At 35.9% G+C, this 19,851-nt stretch overlaps 1 protein-coding gene across 1 annotated transcript in view; it reads right to left on the reverse strand.

The window, feature by feature from the left end:
* CDH18 (cadherin 18, type 2) overlaps positions 1 to 19,851 on the reverse strand; it is a 597,814-nt gene that overhangs the window by 28,613 nt on the left and 549,350 nt on the right. Inside the window, exon 10 of the mRNA XM_010832133.1 lies at positions 11,112 to 11,229. Coding sequence (XP_010830435.1) covers positions 11,112 to 11,229 — 118 coding nt within the window. The remainder of the gene's footprint in view (positions 1 to 11,111; positions 11,230 to 19,851) is intronic.

The following is a 19,851-nucleotide window of genomic DNA, read 5'->3' on the forward strand; positions in this document are numbered from 1 at the left end:
CCTTTCCTATTTGGAACCAGTCTGTCATTCCATGTTCAGTTCTAACTGTTGCTTCTTGCCCTGCATACAGATTTCTCAAGAGTCAGGTCAGGTTGTCTGGTATTCCCATCTCTTTCAGAATTTTCCACAGTTTATTGTGATCCACACAGTCTATTGTGATCTACACAGTCAACGACTTTGGCAGAGTCAATAAAGCAGAAACAGATGTTTTTTCTAGAACTCCCTTCCTTTTTCGATGATTCAGTGGATGTTGGCAATTTGATCTCTGGTTCCTCTGCCTTTTATAAATCCAGCTTGGACATCTGGAAGTTCACAGTTCATATACTGTTGAAGCCTGGCTTGGAGAATTTTGAACATTACTTTACTAGTGTGTGAGATGAGTGCAATTGTGTTGTAGTTTGAGCATTCTTTGGCATTGACTATCTTTGAGACTGGAATGAAAACTGACCTTTTCCAGTACTGTGGCCACTGCCAAGTTTTCCAAATATGCTGGCATATTGAGTGCAGCACTTTCACAGCATCATCTTTCAGGATTTGAAATAGTTCAACTGCAATTCCATCACCTCCACTAGCTTTGTTCATAGTGATACTTCTTAAGGCCCACTTGACTTCACATTCCAGCATGTCTGGCTTTAGGTGAGTGATCACACCATCGTGATTATCTGGGTCATGAAGAACTTTTTTGTACAGTTCTTCTGTGTGTTATTGCCACCTCTTCTTAATATCTTCTGCTACTGTCAGGCCCATACCATTTCTGTCCTTTATTAAGCACATCTTGGCATGGAATATTCCTTTAGTTCTCTAATTTTCTTGAAGAGATATCTAGTCTTTCCCATTCTGTTGTTTTACTCTATTTCTTTGCATTGATCACTGAGGAATGCTTTCTTATCTCTCCTTGTTATTCTTTGGAAATCTGCATTCAAATGAGCATATTTTTCTTTTTCTCCTTTGCTTTTGGCTTCTCTTCTTTTCACAGCTACTTCAGACAACCATTCTGCATTTTTGCATTTCTTTTTCTTGGGGATGGTCTTGCTCCCTGTCTCCTGTACTGTGTCACGAACCACTGTCCATAGTTCATCAGGCACTCTGTCTATCAGATCTAGTCCCTTTAATCTATTTCTCACCTCCACTGTATAATTGTAAGGGATTTGTTTTAGGTTATACCTGAAAGGTCTAGTGGTTTTCTGCACTTTCTTCAATTTAAGTCTGAATTTGGCAATAAGAAGTTCATGATCTGAGCTACAGTCAGCTCCCAGTCTTGTTTTGCTGACTGTATAGGGCTTCTCCCTCTTTGGCTGCAAAGAATACAACCAATCTGATTTTGGTGTTGTTCATCTGGTTATGTCCATGTGTAGAGTCTTCTCTTATGTTGTTGGAAGAGGTTGTTTACTATGACCAGTGCATTCTCTTGGCAAAATTCTATTAGCGTTTGTCCTGCTTTATTCAGTACTTGAAGGCCAAATTCATCTGTTACTCCAGGTGTTTCTTGACTTCCTACTTTTGCATTCCAATCCCATATAATGAAAAGGACATCTTTCTTGGGTTTTAATTCTAGAAGGTCTTGTAGGTCTTCATGGAACCTTTCAACTTGAGCTTCTTCAGCATTACTGGTTGGGGCATAAACGGATTGCCATGATATTGAATGATTTGCCTTGGAATGAATATAGATCATTTTGTCATTTTTGAGACTGCATCCAAGTACTGAATTTTGGACTCTCTTGTTGATCATGATGGCTACTCCATTTCTTCTAAGGGATTCCTGCCCACAGTAACAGATATAATATAACAGATATAATATAATATAACTCATCTGAGTTAAATTCACCCATTCCAGTCCATCTTAGTTTGCAGATTCCTAAAATGTCTATGTTCACTCTTGCCATCTCCTGTTTGACCACTTCCAATTTGCCTTGATTCATGGACCTAACAATCCAGGTTCCTATGCAAGATTGCTTTTTACAGCATCAGACCTTGCTTCTATTACCAGTCACATCAACAACTGGGTGTTGCTTTTGCTTTGACTCCATCTATTTATTCTTTTTTGGAGTCATTTCTCCACTGATCTCCAGTAGCAAATTGGGCACCTAATGAACCGGGGAATTCATCTTTCAGTGTCCTATCTTTTTTCCTTTTCATATGGTTCATGGGGTTCTTAAGGCAAGAATACTGAAGTGGTTTGCCATTCCCTTCTCCAGTGGACCACATTTTGTCAGAACTCTCCACCATGACCTGCCCATCTTAGGTGGCCCTACATGACATAGCTCATAGTTTCACTGAGTTAGACAAGGCTGTGGTCCATGTGATTAAATTAGTTAGTTCTCCGTTATTGTGCTTTTCAGTCTGTCTGCCCTCTGATAGAGAATGATAAGAGGCTTATGGAGCAGCAAGCAGTAGCTGCGAGGCGCTGGACAGCCCCTGTGGAGATACCCCATGTCCAAAGTCAGAGAAACCCCAGTAAGAAGGTAGGCACTGGAGTGGCTGTGAGGAGATACCCCATGTCCAAGGGTAAAGGAGAAGCCCCAGCAAGATGGTAGGAGGGGCGAATTCACCTTTAAAATCAAACCCCATTTCCACCAGAGATGCTCAGAAGGTTCAAACAAACTTTGTGAACACCAGGACTGAGAGATCCCCACAGGGACTGAGACAGAACTGTGTTTGAGTGTCTCCTATGGGTGTATGGGTTGTTGGAGGTATGGTCTGCTGCAGGGCCAGAGGCCCTGGGTGCAGCAGGCTTGGGTATGGCATAAGCCCTCTTGGAGGAGGTTGCCATTACCCCACCATAGAGCTCCCAGTATTTACACAGGCCTGCGAAATAGACTCTCGGCGGGCAAAACAGAACCTTGTGCACCAGGACCCAGAAGAAAGGAGCAGTGACCCCACAGGAGACTGCCCCGGACTTGCCTGTGGGTGTCCAGGAGTCTCCGGGGGAGGCGTGGGTCAGTGGTGGCCTGCTGCAGGATTGGGGGCACTGAGTGTAGCAGTACATGCATGGGATCTTTTGAGGGAGGTCACCATTATCTTCATTACCTCCACCATAGTTTGGCCCCAGGTAAATAGCAGGGAGGAAACACAGCTCCACCCAGCAACAGGAAATTAGATTAACGATTTACTGAGCATGGCCCAATCAGAACAAGACCCAGTTTCTCCCTCAGTCAGTCTCTCCCACCAGGAAGCTTCCATAAGCCTCTTATGTACAGGCATGCCCCCTTTAATCTTGCTTTGCTTTACTGTGTTTTACAGACACTGTGTTTGTTTAAAAAATTGAAGTTTTTCAACAACTTGTGTCACACAAGTCTATTGGCACTATTTTTCCAACAGCCTTTGCTCACTTCCGGTCTCTGTGTCACATTTGAGTAATTCTCACAATATTTCAAACTTTTTCATTATTAGTATATTTGTTATGGTGATCTGTGATCAGGGGTCTTTGATGTTACTATTGCAAAAAATAGTATGACTCACTAATTACTCAGATGGTGATTATTGCTTTTAGCAATAAAATATTTTAATTAAATTATGCATATTTTTAGACCTAACATTATTTCATACTTAACAGATTAAAATGTACACACCACTTTTATATGCATTGGAAAAAATCATGGGACTCATTTTATTATAATTGATTTATTATGGTGGATAGGAACTAAACCCATGATGTCTCTGTGGTTCACCAGTAATAATGTCCCTCTCTAATTGTTCATCCAATAAAATGACAAACTCTCTCTGAAGAAATTTATTACCATTTCACATTCTTCCAGGCAGGAATATTATTAAGTTATCTGGCTTATCTTGCAGTTCAGCTTTCATTGTGGTCAAGGGCAGAGGCCGAGAGTTTCTCAAGCTCTCTCTTTATGGATGAATTTAAAACATAAGAGCAGGAATTTAAAGTTGAGGAAAAGGAAAAAATAAAACAAACAAGTCCAAGGTATCAGTTACTGAAATCATCCAAAAATCTCTAGAACAAAGGGAAATGGGGGAGTTGGCTTTTCACCTACCAGCGGCTGGCAACCTGTTTAGTCAAGACTTCCATCTTTGAAATGGGTGCCTCTTTGAAGTGGATTCTATCAATCAATCAAATTTTAGTCAGTTGCATTCCAAAAAGAAATTTAAAAAAAGAAAGAAAAGCCAGCAGTCAGGGCTCATATTGCCTTCATATTTTTACAATTGAAGAAGGAAATGGCAAGCCACTCTAGTACTCTTGCCTGGAGAATCCCATGGACAGAGGAGTCTGGCGGGCTATAGTCCATGGGGTCCCAAAGAGTCTGACAGGACTAGGGGGCTAAAACTTTCACTTTAGAGGAAATAAGGGATTATTCCTTGAGTCACATTTTGCTCAAGGCAGCAAGAGTCGTATCAAGGCAAATACATCCGTTCAAAAAGAAAGTGATCCAAATACTTACTGCTTTAGTTGGCAGCCATTTCTTACATACATAAATAGAGATGTAAATCTTTACCATCTTATAATATTTCAATACCTAGAGGGATATGTCCTCTTTCTCCTTCCTTTAACTTTATACTTCCTTCATCTTCCTTTACTACAGTTTTGCTTTTTCTCAGCCCATTACTGTTTGCATTTTATTCACAGATTATTAATTTCAGGTTATGATAAAAATTACACTTGTGTATGTTAATTGCTCAGTAGTGTCTGACTCTTTGAGATCCCATAGACTGTAGTTCACCAGGCTCTTCTGTCCATGGAGTTCTCCATGAAGAATACTGGAGTGGGTGGCCATAGCTTTCTCTGGGGATCTTCCTGGCCGAGGGATGGAACCTGTGACTCCTGCATTCCAGGCAGACTGTGTACCTTCTGAGCCACGATGGAAGCCCCAGTTAAATTCAGTTTATGATAAGCTCAGTCAGTGTAGAATCTGTCTGCAATGGAGGAGACAGATTCAATCCCTGGGTCAGGGAATATACCCTGGAGAAGGAAATGGCAAACCACTCCAGTATTCTTGCCTTGAAAATCCCATGGACGCAGAAGCCTGGCAGGGTAGCCTGTAGAGTCCATGGGATGCAAGAGTCAGACATGACCTAGCGACTAAAACACTACTATATTTAATTTTCACATTAACATGGTAATTCTAGTGTTTTGATTTACTAATTGCATAAATACATTATTTTGCTGCTTTTTAAAAAAATATTTTCAGTAGCACTGCTTTTGATAATGGTGAACTTGGTCATTATTTATTGGACATTTTTCCTCATGATCTGAGAAAATTTTGTTAATTTGTTTGACTTGTTTTTATCATTTTAAATTTACCAATGCTATTTATTCATATTTTTCATATAAGAAATCTAGACATTTGGGGCATTTATTTATGTTCCAAAATTTGTCATCAAGTCTTATTGTTTCTTAAGATGTTTCTGTGTTTGACTTTTCACAGAGGCAATTGCATCTCATTTGTTAACAATGATAATCTTGTGTTTTGTTTCTATTTATTATTGTTCTTTTGTTTTTGATTTATTTTTCTGGACTGAGAGGAACACTCAGTACAATGCTGATTAGCTAATTTCAATTAGTAGTGAGTGGTTGAAAGTATCCTAAGACGGAAATAACTGCCAGTTGAATGAACTCATAAGAAACTGCTAACTCTTAGAAATGCAAGGTAAATAAAGGAATGTGCTTTAAGAAAATAAGTTTGTGATTTGTTGTATTCTTCAGTTCAGTTCAGTCGCTCAGTCATGTCCGACTCTTTGTGACCCCATGAATCGCAGCACGCCAGGCCTCCCTGTCCATCAACAATTCCCCAGAGTTTACCCAAACTCATGTTCATCGAGTCCGTGATGCCATCCAGCCATCTCATCCTCTATCGTCCCCTTCTCCTCCTGCCCGCAATCCCTCCCAGCATCAGAGTCTTTTCCAATGAGTTAACTCTTCACATGAGGTGGCCAAAGTACTGGAGTTTCAGCTTCTTCTTCCAAAGAACACCCAGGACTGATATCCTTTAGAATGGACTGGTTGGATCTCCTTGCAGTCCAAAGAACTCTCAAGAGTCTTCTCCAACACCACAGTTCAAAAGCATCAATTATTTGGTGCTCAGCTTTCTTCACAGTCTAACTCTCACATCCATACATGACCGACCACTGGAAAAACCATAGCCTTGACTAGACGGAACTTTTTTGGCAAAGTAATGTCTCTGCTTTTGAATATGACGCTTACTTTCCTTCCAAGGAGAAAGTGTCTTTTAATTTCACGGCTGCAATCACCATCTGCAGTGATTTTTGGAGCCCCCCCAAATAAAGTCTGACACTGTTTCCACTGTTTCTCCATCTATTTCCCATGAAATGATGGGACCAGATGCCATGATCTTAGTTTTCTGAATGTTGAGCTTTAAACCAACTTTTTCACTCAGCAATAGCTAAATATTCTACCTTTTTATATAAACTTCCAATCACATTTTGAATTTGATATATCTTTTGTAAGCAGCATATAACACTATATTTTAAAAATAAAATATCTTTAAGAATGATATTTAATCTGAGTGTGACTATCATATATTTAAACTACTTTCTACACAAAATATTGTCATTGTGTCTATTTGAATGTTTTATTCTACTTTCTGGCCTCTGTTCTATTGATAAAATAAGATTTACCTTTTTTAAAAATTGCTTTGCTTTGGAAATTATAAATTCTTATTCTATTAATTTAGTGTTAACTCTTCAAATTTCTTTATGTTAGAAATCCAGTATCAATTATAAGCCTTTTTGGTCTATTATTTCTTGCAGAGATCATGAAGGCAAAGATTAATATAATATTTGTCAAAACATCAGTAGCTAAAAATAAAAATTTTATTTTTTTATACACTGGAAAATGATTTTACTTACTGTCTTCCCTTAATTCCTGATTGTTTACCACTGTTAACTAAATATAGAAAAGGTTGACAATGGAAATTTTTTTCCTTTAGCAATTTGATTATATAATTGCTATCATTTCTGTCAAATAGTTTTTCTAACAGGAATCTACTTTAGAGCTGAGCAAATTATTATTACTTTTAATGTATCCTCCCTTTTATTTTGATTAATATTTTTTATCTTTATTTTTGAGATTTAACACTTTTAAACTGGCATATTTAAGTATAGAATTGAATTTCTACTTCTTTTTGTTATTCATGTTCATCATGAGGGTCTACATATTTTTAACTTTAAAAAACTGCTGTACAATTTAATCTATCTATATATTGCTTGTTGATGTAATTTATTCCTAATTCTTCTGAATATATTATATTCCATATCTAAGTGTTCTCACAATATTTAAAAATTTTGACCTATCTGAACTTTGCTTGAATTAATGGAATTCCATCTGGCTTGTTAAATCTCTCTTTGTGTCCAGTCTAAAAGTAATGCTATTAATTTTTTTCCTATTGTTCTTTCTTTTGGTCTGTGTGTGTGTTTGTATATATACATATATATTTACACATCATTAAAATTTAAATATATGGATAATGTATATATGCTTAGTGTGTGTATATATATATATATCTAAATATAAATTTATAAATATAGCTTTTATACATTTTATATATTTAATACCTATATTTTAATATATATCGTATGTATACATGATATATTGGAGAAGGAAATGGCAGCCAACTCTTGTTTTCTTGCCTGGAGAATCCCATGGACAGAGGAGCTGGATGGTCTATAGTCCATGGGGTTGTAAGAATCAGACATATCTTAGCAACTGAGCATGCATGTATGCATACATGATATATACATGTGCATAGTATATATAAAACAAGAGTTTAACATCTACTTATAGGTTTATACAGTTATGTATATAACACTAAATATATATTTTCATATAACTTTATATACTTTTTTAACTATGAGAAAACTATAGCTTTATTTTGATAAATATTTTGAAATTATATTTATGCAAACATTTAATTTCATTGTCTCATTTCATATAACTTCTTAGTCTTTTTCAAAAGATGTCACTTTTTAAAAATTTTTAAAATGCTAAACATTAAAAACATTAATATTCACTTTTTTCTGTTCATTTATATATTTTGCATTATTCAGAGTTAATTCATTTTCTCATTATCTTATTATCTATTGACTATCTTAATATTTTGATTTTTCAGGCTTATCAATATAATGTATTTCTCTTTGTCTAACTTTGGAAACAGCTTTTTCTCTGCAATAAATCTTGGCCATAAACAGTTTTGGAGATGCCACTAAACTGATGACTTTCTGATCACTCATCCTGGCTTGGAGGCTCTGTCTGCTTTCTGTTGTTCCTCTCTGTTATAAACAGTGGGCACAGAAAATAATGCTATTAATTTTTTCTTCTAGATTTTTCTGTGTTTTGATGGCATGTAAATGTCTACTAACTCACAGAATGCAATGCTCAAGCTGTAGGCTTAGATTTGGCAACTCTTACTTTCTTTGTTTTTGTTCTGGTTGATGTCCTGAGAGCTGTTTATACACCCATGAATACATATGTGTGTGTGTGTGTATATATATATATATATATTCATTTTGGTATGGGTATTCCAAGACTCTTAGAGTCCCTTGGACTGCCAGGAGATCAAATCAGTAAATCCTAAGGGAAGTCAACCCTGAATATTCATTGGAAGAACTGTCACTGAAGCTGAAGCTCCAATGCTTTGGACATATGATGCAAACAGCTGACTCATTGGAAAAGATCTAGTGCTGGGAAAGTTTGAGGGCAAGAGGAGAAGGGGAGACAGAGGATGAGATGGTTAGAGAGCATCACCTACTCAATGCACATGAAACTGAGCAAATTCCAGGACATAGTGGAGGACAGAGGAGCCTGACAGGCTACAGTCCATAGGTCACAAAGAGTTGGACATGACTTAGCTACTGTTCTGTCCGACTCTTTGTGACCCCATGGACTATACAGTCCATGAAATTCTCCAGGCCGGAACACTGGAGTTAATAGCTGTTCCTTTCTCCAGGGGATCTCCCCAATGCAGGGATCGGACCCAGGTCTCCCACATTGCAAGTGGATTCTTTACCAGCTGAGCCACAAGGAAAGCCCACAATAAACCCCATATTAAACTTCATCTTTATAAATTATTATCCATAACTGCTTTCTGTTTGGAGAAAAAGCCATCTTGACTGTAATCCTCTTACACACTGTCATTCATTCCCCAACGCTACAAAGTAAATAATTCAAACCACAACTTAATGGATTTAAGAATAGGTTGAGAGAATTTAGGTGGTTTGTCTTATCTAGCATAAAAAAAACTGTTCAAGCACATGTATTTATTGCTGTATTAGCATCCCTTTTTTTTTTTCTTCAGAATCTTGTTGCTTTTTCTGTCCAAAATAAATTATTGGTGCTATTTATAATTTCATAAACTCCCAAATATGTTTAAATAAATTAAATCCATTTAAAAATAAGTTAAAACATTTTTACCCCTACACAACTGTCTGTAGGTATCACATACTTGATATAGTATAGATGATTTAAAACATTCATATACATGGTTAAAATAAATTTTAAAACATTTACATCGGCATTATAAACATTTCAAAAGCATATATATATTTGAGTGTGATTTCTTCAGTTTGAGTTACTAGAACTGATAACATTGTTAAATAACGGAACTGTGGCCTTTTGAATATATCCATTAATTAAAATGAAAAATGTCAGATGTAATAATCTTGAGTAAAGGACTTTTAGTCACTAATGTGGGTTTAAACAAGTAATACTCTCTTATTTTTCTAAAATACTTTGGGAGTTATTTATATTAAATAGCTTGATTATAACACATCATTAAATCTAAGTCAATTTTTTTTATATCATCACATTAAAATTACTTTTAAAATGTATAATAAAATCTTATTGGAATGGAAAAATTCAACTGAAATATATATATGCTTTCTAAATATGGGTTTCTAAATATGGTAGATTTCAATCTACTAAGGCAGAAAGTTGAATGTTCTCTAAATATGCAATTATTTGAATATGGACAATATGCATTTATTTTTACATATTTAGCATAGTTAATTGTAATAAATACATTTGGGATTTTTGGGTGAGATGTACATATGTAAACAAATATACAATAGTCAATTAATATGATTTGTCATACACAAACATGGATAAATATGTATTGCCATAAGTAGAGCTGACCACAGGGATATTTTAAATGAGAACAACAAACAAGTTTGGTATTTTTGGATGAATTTTGCAACAGCCACATGCACAATTTAGTACCTCTATTATAATAATTTAAAGAAGCTTGGGATAATGAGTTAACTGTTCACTGGGTTGTCAGGGATTTCTTCTGAATTTGAAAATGCTCCATGAGGAGTACAGAGAAGAAGTCAACTGTTTACTCCAAAATGTATGTGTCATTGTTTCTTTCACGGGATTCAGAGGCTATTGTTAAGTCTTAAATAATAGCATATTCAGATAAATGTGATCAAAAACATTTATGACAAGAAAGTTGATGCCAATCAGAACACTGTACATATTGAATAACTTGCTGCTTCCCTTCCATACAGAAGAATAGATTTTATCCAACAAGGGATTCTAAATCTTGGTAAATCTTCTCTAGTTATTACAGGGTGTTATTTTTCCTCCACACAGTAGATAAGGTTAAACAAAAATAATTCAAAAATTCCACAATGCTCTGTAATTATGCATATGTATCTACCCATATTTTAGAAAAATATTCATAATAACAAGAGGAAATATAATTTGTACATAACATCCTGATAGCCTGGCTAATGCAAGATGATTTCAAACATCGCATTTCCTTTCCTAAATCTCCCTAGGACATATTTTTCATTTTTCCTAATTTAAATTTTTTCTATCTCCTAGCAGTTATAGCAGCTCTCATAAACATGTTTGTCAGCTAAGATTTCTCTTAAAATTTGCCCAAGAGCATATTACATGTACGTTTCTGGTTTAAAGGGATGCTTTTGAATAAACTCAATGGAAGTTATTTGTACATATGGCTCAATTTTAAATACAAGCTATTCACAGATCATAACACATTAACGTCAAACTAACTTTGAATGTTGATTTGCAAGCTGTTCATGGGTATATCAGAATCAAGCAAAGCTGCTCAGTCCTACTCCATATCAAGTCAAAGCAGATATCAAAAAGATCAAAAAATATATGAATGCATGTTCACCTTCATTATCTTTCAGAGTGAAGTTTGGGTTTATAGACAGATGTTCATCAAGAAAGAAGTTAAACCTTGGTCCATTAGCAAAATCGTCTTTATCAGTGGCACTGATGGTATGAATAACCTAAAGAAAAAACAAAATTAAGAGTAAATTTAATTTAGCTCTTTCCTTGATTTCAATTATAACATTTCAATATCCAACTTGAGTGTTTTCAAATGCTTATTCTAATGACAGAATTAACTAATTTGCTCTCCATTGCATTAGACTTTAAGAAATGTAGTATGGCATACCTTACAATCATTCACAATTTTTTTTTTCCAGAATGGCACAAATACTTAATGTGTATGTGTGTGTGTGTGTGTGTGTTTTCCTTTATTATCCACAGTATCTTGAGGCCAATTAGTTGTAAGGTTTTGTGTGAACACCTGTTTGGGGAGACATGAAGTATTGTTTGTAAAAATACAAATATCCCAGTGTTGATGTAGAACAGCCTTTCAGTACATTTTGGGCTCAGTCAGAAAACACAAAGGCACTAGAGTCATAATTTTTGTTTCAGGAGACCTCTGAGATCATGATCTAGACCCTGAATTTTAGAGAGGAAGACTCTGAGTCCAAAAAGGAATGTGATGTGCCTCAAATCTGTAAAATAGTGACAGAAGTAAAACTAAATCACGCAGAGCTTTATGATATATTTTTCATCCTGGTGTTTGAGAGAAAGCAATGCCAAAATTTGGACTTCATGTACTTTAAGAACAGAGAAAGTTAGAATACATAAATTAAATATTCCAGGTAGCTTAAGAGCAATACACACATTCCAATATTTATACTCATCACAATCTTTAAAAACAATATTTGAAACGAATAAGATAATATTTTCCCTTTGAAAAAAAAATGGTATCCTAAAGCTTAGGTATCCTCTTTACAGTGTTTCTGTAGAGAAACTGAAAACAGACAGAGGTGAAGAAGAGCCAGAAAAATAGCATTTTCTGCATGTGAAATATAGTACATGCATTTCAAAAACTGACATGGTTACTAAGAATATTTTACCCATTTTCATTCACTCCATTTCAATATTTTACAAGTAGAACAAACCACCAGTATGCATCAGAGTTAAAAGATAAATTCCTCTCCAAGTACTAAGCCCATTAGTTTGCAAGGGAGAAGTGAAGAAATAGCGAAGTAGTGAGAATGAGTGGTCAGGGCAAGTAGGACCAGAAGGGGATGTGCTTTCATGAAGTGAACGTGAAGAAAGGGCCTCAAGATACAGACGTGATTAACTTCCTCCATATAGTCCCTCGGAGAAGGCAATGGCACCCCACTCCAGTGTTCTTGCCTGGAGAATCCCAGGGATGGGGGAGCCTGGTGGGCTGCCTTCTATGGGGTCGCACAGAGTCGGACACGACTGAAGCGACTTAGCAGCAGCATATAGTCCCAAGGGTCACTCTTTATATTCTTTTCCATCACCACTCAGCCAGTATTCTCTCAGCAAGAGATCCTGGTAAAAGACCCCCAGCCCCTCAAACACACACACACACACACACACACACACACACACACACACACACACATTCTATCCTTCTCTTCATTATTTCACTCCATATTACCATATCATTTATATATGAACTGAACATTTACATAATTGCTGAATTTTTTCTCACTTAAAGTACAACTAGTCTCTGGACAGAATTTTGTTGTTGTTGTTATTGCCTTCTGACTATAAATAGAATAAATTGATGGATAATCAGAAGGAAACTTGATGACTTTTTTCGAGTGCAGGAAAAGTTCTATAGTTTATTGTTGATATTCGGTCCTGTCATGTCTGACTCTTTGCAATTCCACTGACTGTAGCACGCCAGGCTTCCCTGTCCTTCACCATCTCCCAGAGTTGCTCAAACTCATGTTCATTGAGTCAGGAGTGCCATCTCGTCCTCTGTTGCCCTCTTCTCCTCCTGCCCTCAATCTTTTCCAGCATCAGGGTCTTTTTCAATGAATTGGCTCTTTGCATCACGTGGTCAACATATTGGAGCTTCAGTTTAAGCATCAGTCCTTCCAGTGAATGTTCAAGGTTGATTTCCTTTAGGATCGACTAGTTTGATCTCCTTGCTTACCAAGGGGTTCTCAAAAGTCTTATCCAGCACCACAGTTAGAAAACATCAATTATTCCGTGCTCAACCTACTTTATGGTAGAGCTCTCACATCCATACATGACTACTGGAAAAGCCATAGCTTTGACTATATGGACCTTTGTCCACAAAGTAATGTCTCTGTTTTTTTATTTTGTCTCTGCTTTTTAACATGCTGTGTAGGTTTGTCACGGTTTTTCTTCCGAGGAGCAAGCATCTTTTTTACTTTGTAGCTGCCGTTACATTCACTGTTCATACTGATTTTGGAGTCCAAGAAAATAAACTTGGTCACTGTTTCCATTGTTTCCCAATCTATTTGCCATAAAGTGATAGGGCCGAATATCATGATGTTAGATTTTTGAATGTTGAGTTTTAAGTCAGCTTTTTCACTCTTCTCTTTCACCCTCATTAAGAGACTATTCCCTCTTTGCTTTCTGCCATTAGAGTGGTATCATCTGCATGTCTGAATTTACTGGTATTTCTCCTGGCAAGCTTACTTCCTGTTTGTGCTTCATCCAGTCCAGCATTTCACATGTTATATTCTGCATATAGGTTAAATAAGCAGGGTGACAATATACAGCCTTGATGTACTCCTTTTCCAATTTGGAACCAGTCCATTGTTCCATGTCCAGTTCTGTTTCTTCTTGACTGGCATACAGGTTTCTCAGGAGGCAGGTCAGGCGGTCTGGTATTTCCATCTCTTTAAGAATTTTTCACAGTCTGTTGTTATCCACACAGTTAAAGACTTTAGTGTAGTCAAGTTTAATTTAGAATGTGCAGATTCTAAAAACACAATTGCAGTTTCTACACATTAGTTACTTAGTATCAGATGGAAATAAAATATCACATTTTCAGGGATAAGTAAAACAAATACAGTCAACCCTTCATATCCATGGTTCTGAGTCTGTGGACTCAACCACCATGGACTAAAAATGTTTCTTAAAAATTCAGAAACTTCCAAAAAGTGAAACTTGAAACTGCCATGCAGTGGCAACTATTTAAATGGTCTTTATGTTGTAATTACAACTATTTACATGATATTTACATTGTATCATATATTGTAATTACCAGAGATGATTTTAAAATATATAGAAGGATGTGTGAAGTTTATATGCAAATACTACACCACTGATATAAAGGATTTGAGCATTTATGGATTTTGGTATCCCAGGGACAGAAGGGGGATGTTGGAACCAGTTTCCCACAGAAACTGTATAAATTTCTGCAGCCAGCTGTGTAAATTTTTTGAGGGAAGAAATAAATATTTTCCCACCCCTATTTTTCATTCATTGTGATTCTCAAATGGGCAATATTATTTTCTCAATGATACCTCATAATATGCTGACATACTTGCAAGTTTACCTCTTATCTTAGAAAGCAATTTTGGAGGGGGTTGGTAAAGAACAATTAAATTAACTGAGCTATTATATGCTTATTGCTATCACTTCTTTGAAACAATTTTCTCCTTTCAAAGTTAATTTATAATTTATTTTAAATTTTCTTAATATTTTTACAAACATGACCCTATTCAATTTGTTAAACATTGGTATAATTCATATTCTATTATATTTACACTTTTTTTTTGTATTAACTTTAAAATATACATCTTCCCATTTTCTTGCAGGTAATTTCAAATCTCATTTTACCAGAAAGTTCACATAGAGCACATCTGTTTTCCTCAGAAAGGGATCAAGGTCTCATCTACATAATAAATGATAATTTGGTTCACATATTTTGTTTAAGAGTGAACCATACATCTTGAACTTCTGTAGAATTGTTGGACATGCGTCTATACTTAAATATTTTTCCATAATACTTTTGAAAGATGCTTCCAAAAACCTAGTATGTTGGTCTTTTTTTAATCTACCACTCCTAGATATTCTCTTGATGAGAGAAGGCATATTTAATTTCTCTATTGGTTATTTTATTATTAACTTTTTCTCTGTCAATAGGAAATGGGATATTCATTTGTTTCCTTAGACATTTTTTAGAAAACATACTTGAAAGTTAAACATGTTTCTGATTTTTAGGAGATTTACACTTCTGGCAGATATCTAGATAGTTGCTATGTCACTTTTATCAATATTTTCTACACTTTTCTCAGACTTACTGATTTATCTACTCTGTTTAGTTTTTGTGCTCTCTGCTTGTGCAACTGGTTGGTGATGTATGATCCATAAAACTTTATTTTCTGACTCTCATACCTTCTAACGGAGAAGGCAATGGCACCCCACTCCAGTACTCTTGCCTGGAAAATCCCATGGACGGAGGAGTCTGGTAGGCTGCAGTCCATGTGGTCGCTAAGAGTGGGACACGACTGAGCAGCTTCACTTTCTCTTCTCACTTTCATGCATTGGAGAAGGAAATGGCAACCCACTCGTGTTCTTGCCTGGAGAATCCCAGGGACAGGGGAGCCTGATAGGCTGGCGTCTATGGGGTCACACAGAATCGGACACGACTGAAGTGACTTAGCATAGCATAGCATACCTTCTAACTGAACTCAAATGTTTTTTATCACTTGCACATTATGTATTAAGTGTGTAAAGTCTTTAATTACTTTGAAAGACCTGAGATTTACTCTAACAAAAGGAGAAAAACTCAAATTGATGAGTTGTATTTATAAATACTTACTAGAATTTTTTGATAATGCCCATGAATAAGGATACACTTTTGGTAGAAACTAATTAAAACCAATTTTATATTTCTTTTATTAAATGTATCCCCTTATTTGGGCTTCGTTAGTGGTTCAGATGGCGAAAAATCTGCCTGCAATGCAAGGAGACCTAGGTTCAATCCTTGGAGAAGGAAATGGCTAACCACTCCAGTATTCTTTCCTGAATAATTCCATGGACAGAGGAGCCTGGTGGGATATGGTCCATGGGGTCGCAAAGAGGTGGATATGATTGAGCAACAAACACTTCCACTTTCAATCCACTTGTTTAAATATGTTTAAAACATATTAAATCCATTACTTATAGAGTATTTTCTTAGGAAAAATAGTGTCAGAAATTTATACAAATAACATAGTTTTCTATTTGGGAAATGTGCTAACTCCATCTAAGACTTAAATTAAAATGAAGAAAAAATTCTATGGAATGCATTGCATCTTCTTTAAAATTAATTGAATTTGCTCTACAATATGATCTTAAATGATCATTGAAAATAATACCAACTTTTGTTACTTAGTTGAAGTTTAACTTTGACAAGTAGCTGAAGAATTGATGCTTTTGAACTGTGGTGTTGGAGAAGACTCTTGAGAGTCTCTTGGACTGCAAGGAGATCCAACCAGTCCATTCTGAAGGAGATCAGCCCTGGATTTCTTTGGAAGGAGTGATGCTAAAGCTGAAACTCCAGTACTTTGGCCCCCTCATGCAAAGAGTTGACTCATTGGAAAAGACTCTGATGCTGGGAGGGATTGGGGGCAAGAGGAGAAGGGGACCTCAGAGGATGAGATGGCTGGATGGCATCACTGACTCGATGGACGTGAGTCTCAGTGAACTCCGGGAGTTGCTGATGGGCAGGGAGGCCTGGCGTGCTGCGATTCATGGGGTCGCAAAGAGTCGGACAGGACTGAGCAACTGATCTGATCTGATCTGATCTGTACTATTAATAATTGGATATTTTGTGGGCAGAGGTTGGTGTTATGTAGTGAAATATTTTCTTTTATATGTTATGTTTTCTAAGTTTACTTATAAAAAATACAGAGGAAAAATTCAATATGAATAAGACAGAAAGAATTCCCTTTGCTATTTTTCAAACTTCCTAGTTATTGGCACATCTTAAGTATTTTGAATTCACTCTACTTGAGAAGTGATTTAAAATTTCATGCATGCATGATTTTCCTTTAAAATTTTTTCATAAAAACATATGCAAAAGATTTTTTCCAGAGTAGGAAAATATATTAACTCAGAGAAATATATTTTTGAAGTTTATATTGGTACCTGAACCAACCAGAACTCTACTATTACATGTGGTTTGAACCTCTGCTTTCAGAAAAGACCAGTCTCTGTCATAGCCACATGCTGCTATATTTAAATGCACAACATCCATAATAGAAGTGTCTGCAATTCTAAAAGTAATTGTCATAGAAAGAGGAACTGTTGCAATACAAATACGCTTAGGAAAACCTATTTCACAAATCATTATTTGAATAGTTTCCTATTCCAACTCTGCCTCAAAATATACAGTTTCTCCAGAAATGGTATAACACTAAGATTAAATGAGCCAAAATCTGTAAAATTAAGTAACAGAAAGATTAAGACCATTTTTCTCTGTAATGTGTTGCTCATAGAACTGAATGGGTAATGATTTGTTTAAATACAGGTGTAATAAACAATATGTAAACATGATGTTTTTATCCCCTCAATGAAAAATCTAAATTCATTTTGGTAAAAGACTTGGAAAAATCTCAGATACAATAAAGAATATTTTCCTTATAGTGACAACTAAAATCATGTGATACTGTGATAGTAAAGACAGCAATTATATTAAATGTGAATATAGTGCTTAAAGAATGCAAAGTAATCACATAATTTAATTTAAATATATTAGAACATTATCCTTAATGGTGAAAAATTGAAAGCATTTCCCCTAAAGTCAGGAGCAAGACCGGGGTGCCCATTCTCACCACTACTATTCAACATAGTTTTGGAAGTTTTGGCCACAACAATCAGTCAGAAAAAGAAATAAATGGAATCCAGATCGGAAAAGAAGTAAAACTCTCACGGTTTACAGATGACATGATACTCTACATAGAAAATCCTAAAGATTCCACCAGAAAATTACTAGAGCTAGTCAATGAATATAGTAAAATCAATGAATATAATATTTGCAGGATATAAAATTAACAAAGAAATCTCTTGCATTCCTATACACTAACAATGAGAAAACAGAAAGATAAATTAGGGAAACAATTCCATTCACCACTGCAATGAAAAGAATAAAATACTTAGGAATATATCTACCTAAAGAAAAAAGACTTATATATATAGAAAACTAAAACAATGATGAAAGAAATCAAAGAGGACACAAATAGATGGAGAAATATACCATGTTCATGGATTGGAAGAATCAATATAGTGAAAATGGGTATACTACCCAAAGCAATCTATAGATGCAATGCAATCCTTATCAAGCTACCAATGGTATTTTTCACAGAACTAGAACAAATAATCTCACAATTTGTATGGAAATACAAAAAAACTCAAATAGCCAAAGCAATCTTGAGAAAGAAGAATGAAACTGGAGGAATCAACCTGGTGGAATTCAAGCTCTACTACAAAACCACAGTCATCAAGACAGTATGGTACTGGCACAAAGACAGAAGTATAGATCAGTGGAACAAAATAGAAAGCCAGACATAAATCCACACACCTATGGACACCTTATCTTCAACAAATGAGGCAAGAATACACAATGGAGAAAAGATAATCTCTTTAACAAATGGTGCTGGGAAAACTGGTCAACCACTTGTAAAAGAATGAAACTAGAACACTTTCTAACACTATATACAAAAATAAACTCAAACTCGATTAAAGATCTAAACGTAAGACCAGAAACTATAAAACTCCTAGAGGAAAACATAGGCAAAACACCCTCTGACATAAATGACAACAGGATCATCTATGACCCACCTCCCAGAATATTGGAAATAAAAGCAAAACTAAACAAATGGGACCTAATTAAAATTAAAAGCTTCTGCACAACAAAGGAAACTATAAGCAAGGTGAAAAGACAGCCTTCAGAATGGGAGAAAATAATAGCAAATGAAGCAACTGACAAAGAATTAATCTCAAAAATATAAGAGCAACTCCTGCAGCTCAATTCCAGAAAAATAAATGACCCAATCAAAAAATGGGCCAAAAGAACTAAACAGACATTTCTCAAAAAAAGACATACAGATGGCTAACAAACACATGAAAAGATGCTCAACATCACTCATTATCAGAGAAATGCAAATCAAAACCACAATGAGGTGCCATTTCATGCCAGTCAGAATGGCTGCTCTCCAAAAGTCTACAAGCAATAAATGCTGGAGAGGGTGTGGAGAAAAGGGAACCATTTTACACTGTTGGTGAGAATGCAAACTAGTACAGCCACTATGGAGAACAGTGTGGAGTTTCCTTAAAAAACTGGAAATAGAACTGCCTTATGACCCAGCAATTCCACTACTGGGAATACGCACCAAGGAAACCAGAATTGAAAGAGACACGTGTACCCCAATGTTCATCGCAGCATTGTTTGTAATAGCCAGGGCCTGGAAGCAACCTAGATGTCCATCAGCAGACAAATTGATAAGAAAGATGTGGCACATATACACACTGGAATATTACTCAGCCATTAAAACGAATACATTTTAATCAGTTCTAATGAGGTGGATGAAACTGGAGCCTATTATACAGAGTGAAGTAAGCCAGAAAGAAAAACACCAATACAGTATCAGTTCAGTTCAGTTCAGTTCAGTCGCTCAGTGTGTCCAACTCTTTGCTACCCCATGAATCACAGCACGCCAGGCCTCCCTGTCCAACACCAACTCCCGGAGTTCACCCAAACTCATGTCCATCGAGTCGGTGATGCTATCCAGCCATCTCATCCTCTGTCATCCCCTTTTCCTCCTGCCCCC

The sequence above is a fragment of the Bison bison genome, unplaced genomic scaffold, assembly GCF_000754665.1.
Source record: "Bison bison bison isolate TAMUID 2011002044 unplaced genomic scaffold, Bison_UMD1.0 scf7180017864538, whole genome shotgun sequence".
NCBI lineage: Eukaryota > Metazoa > Chordata > Mammalia > Artiodactyla > Bovidae > Bison > Bison bison.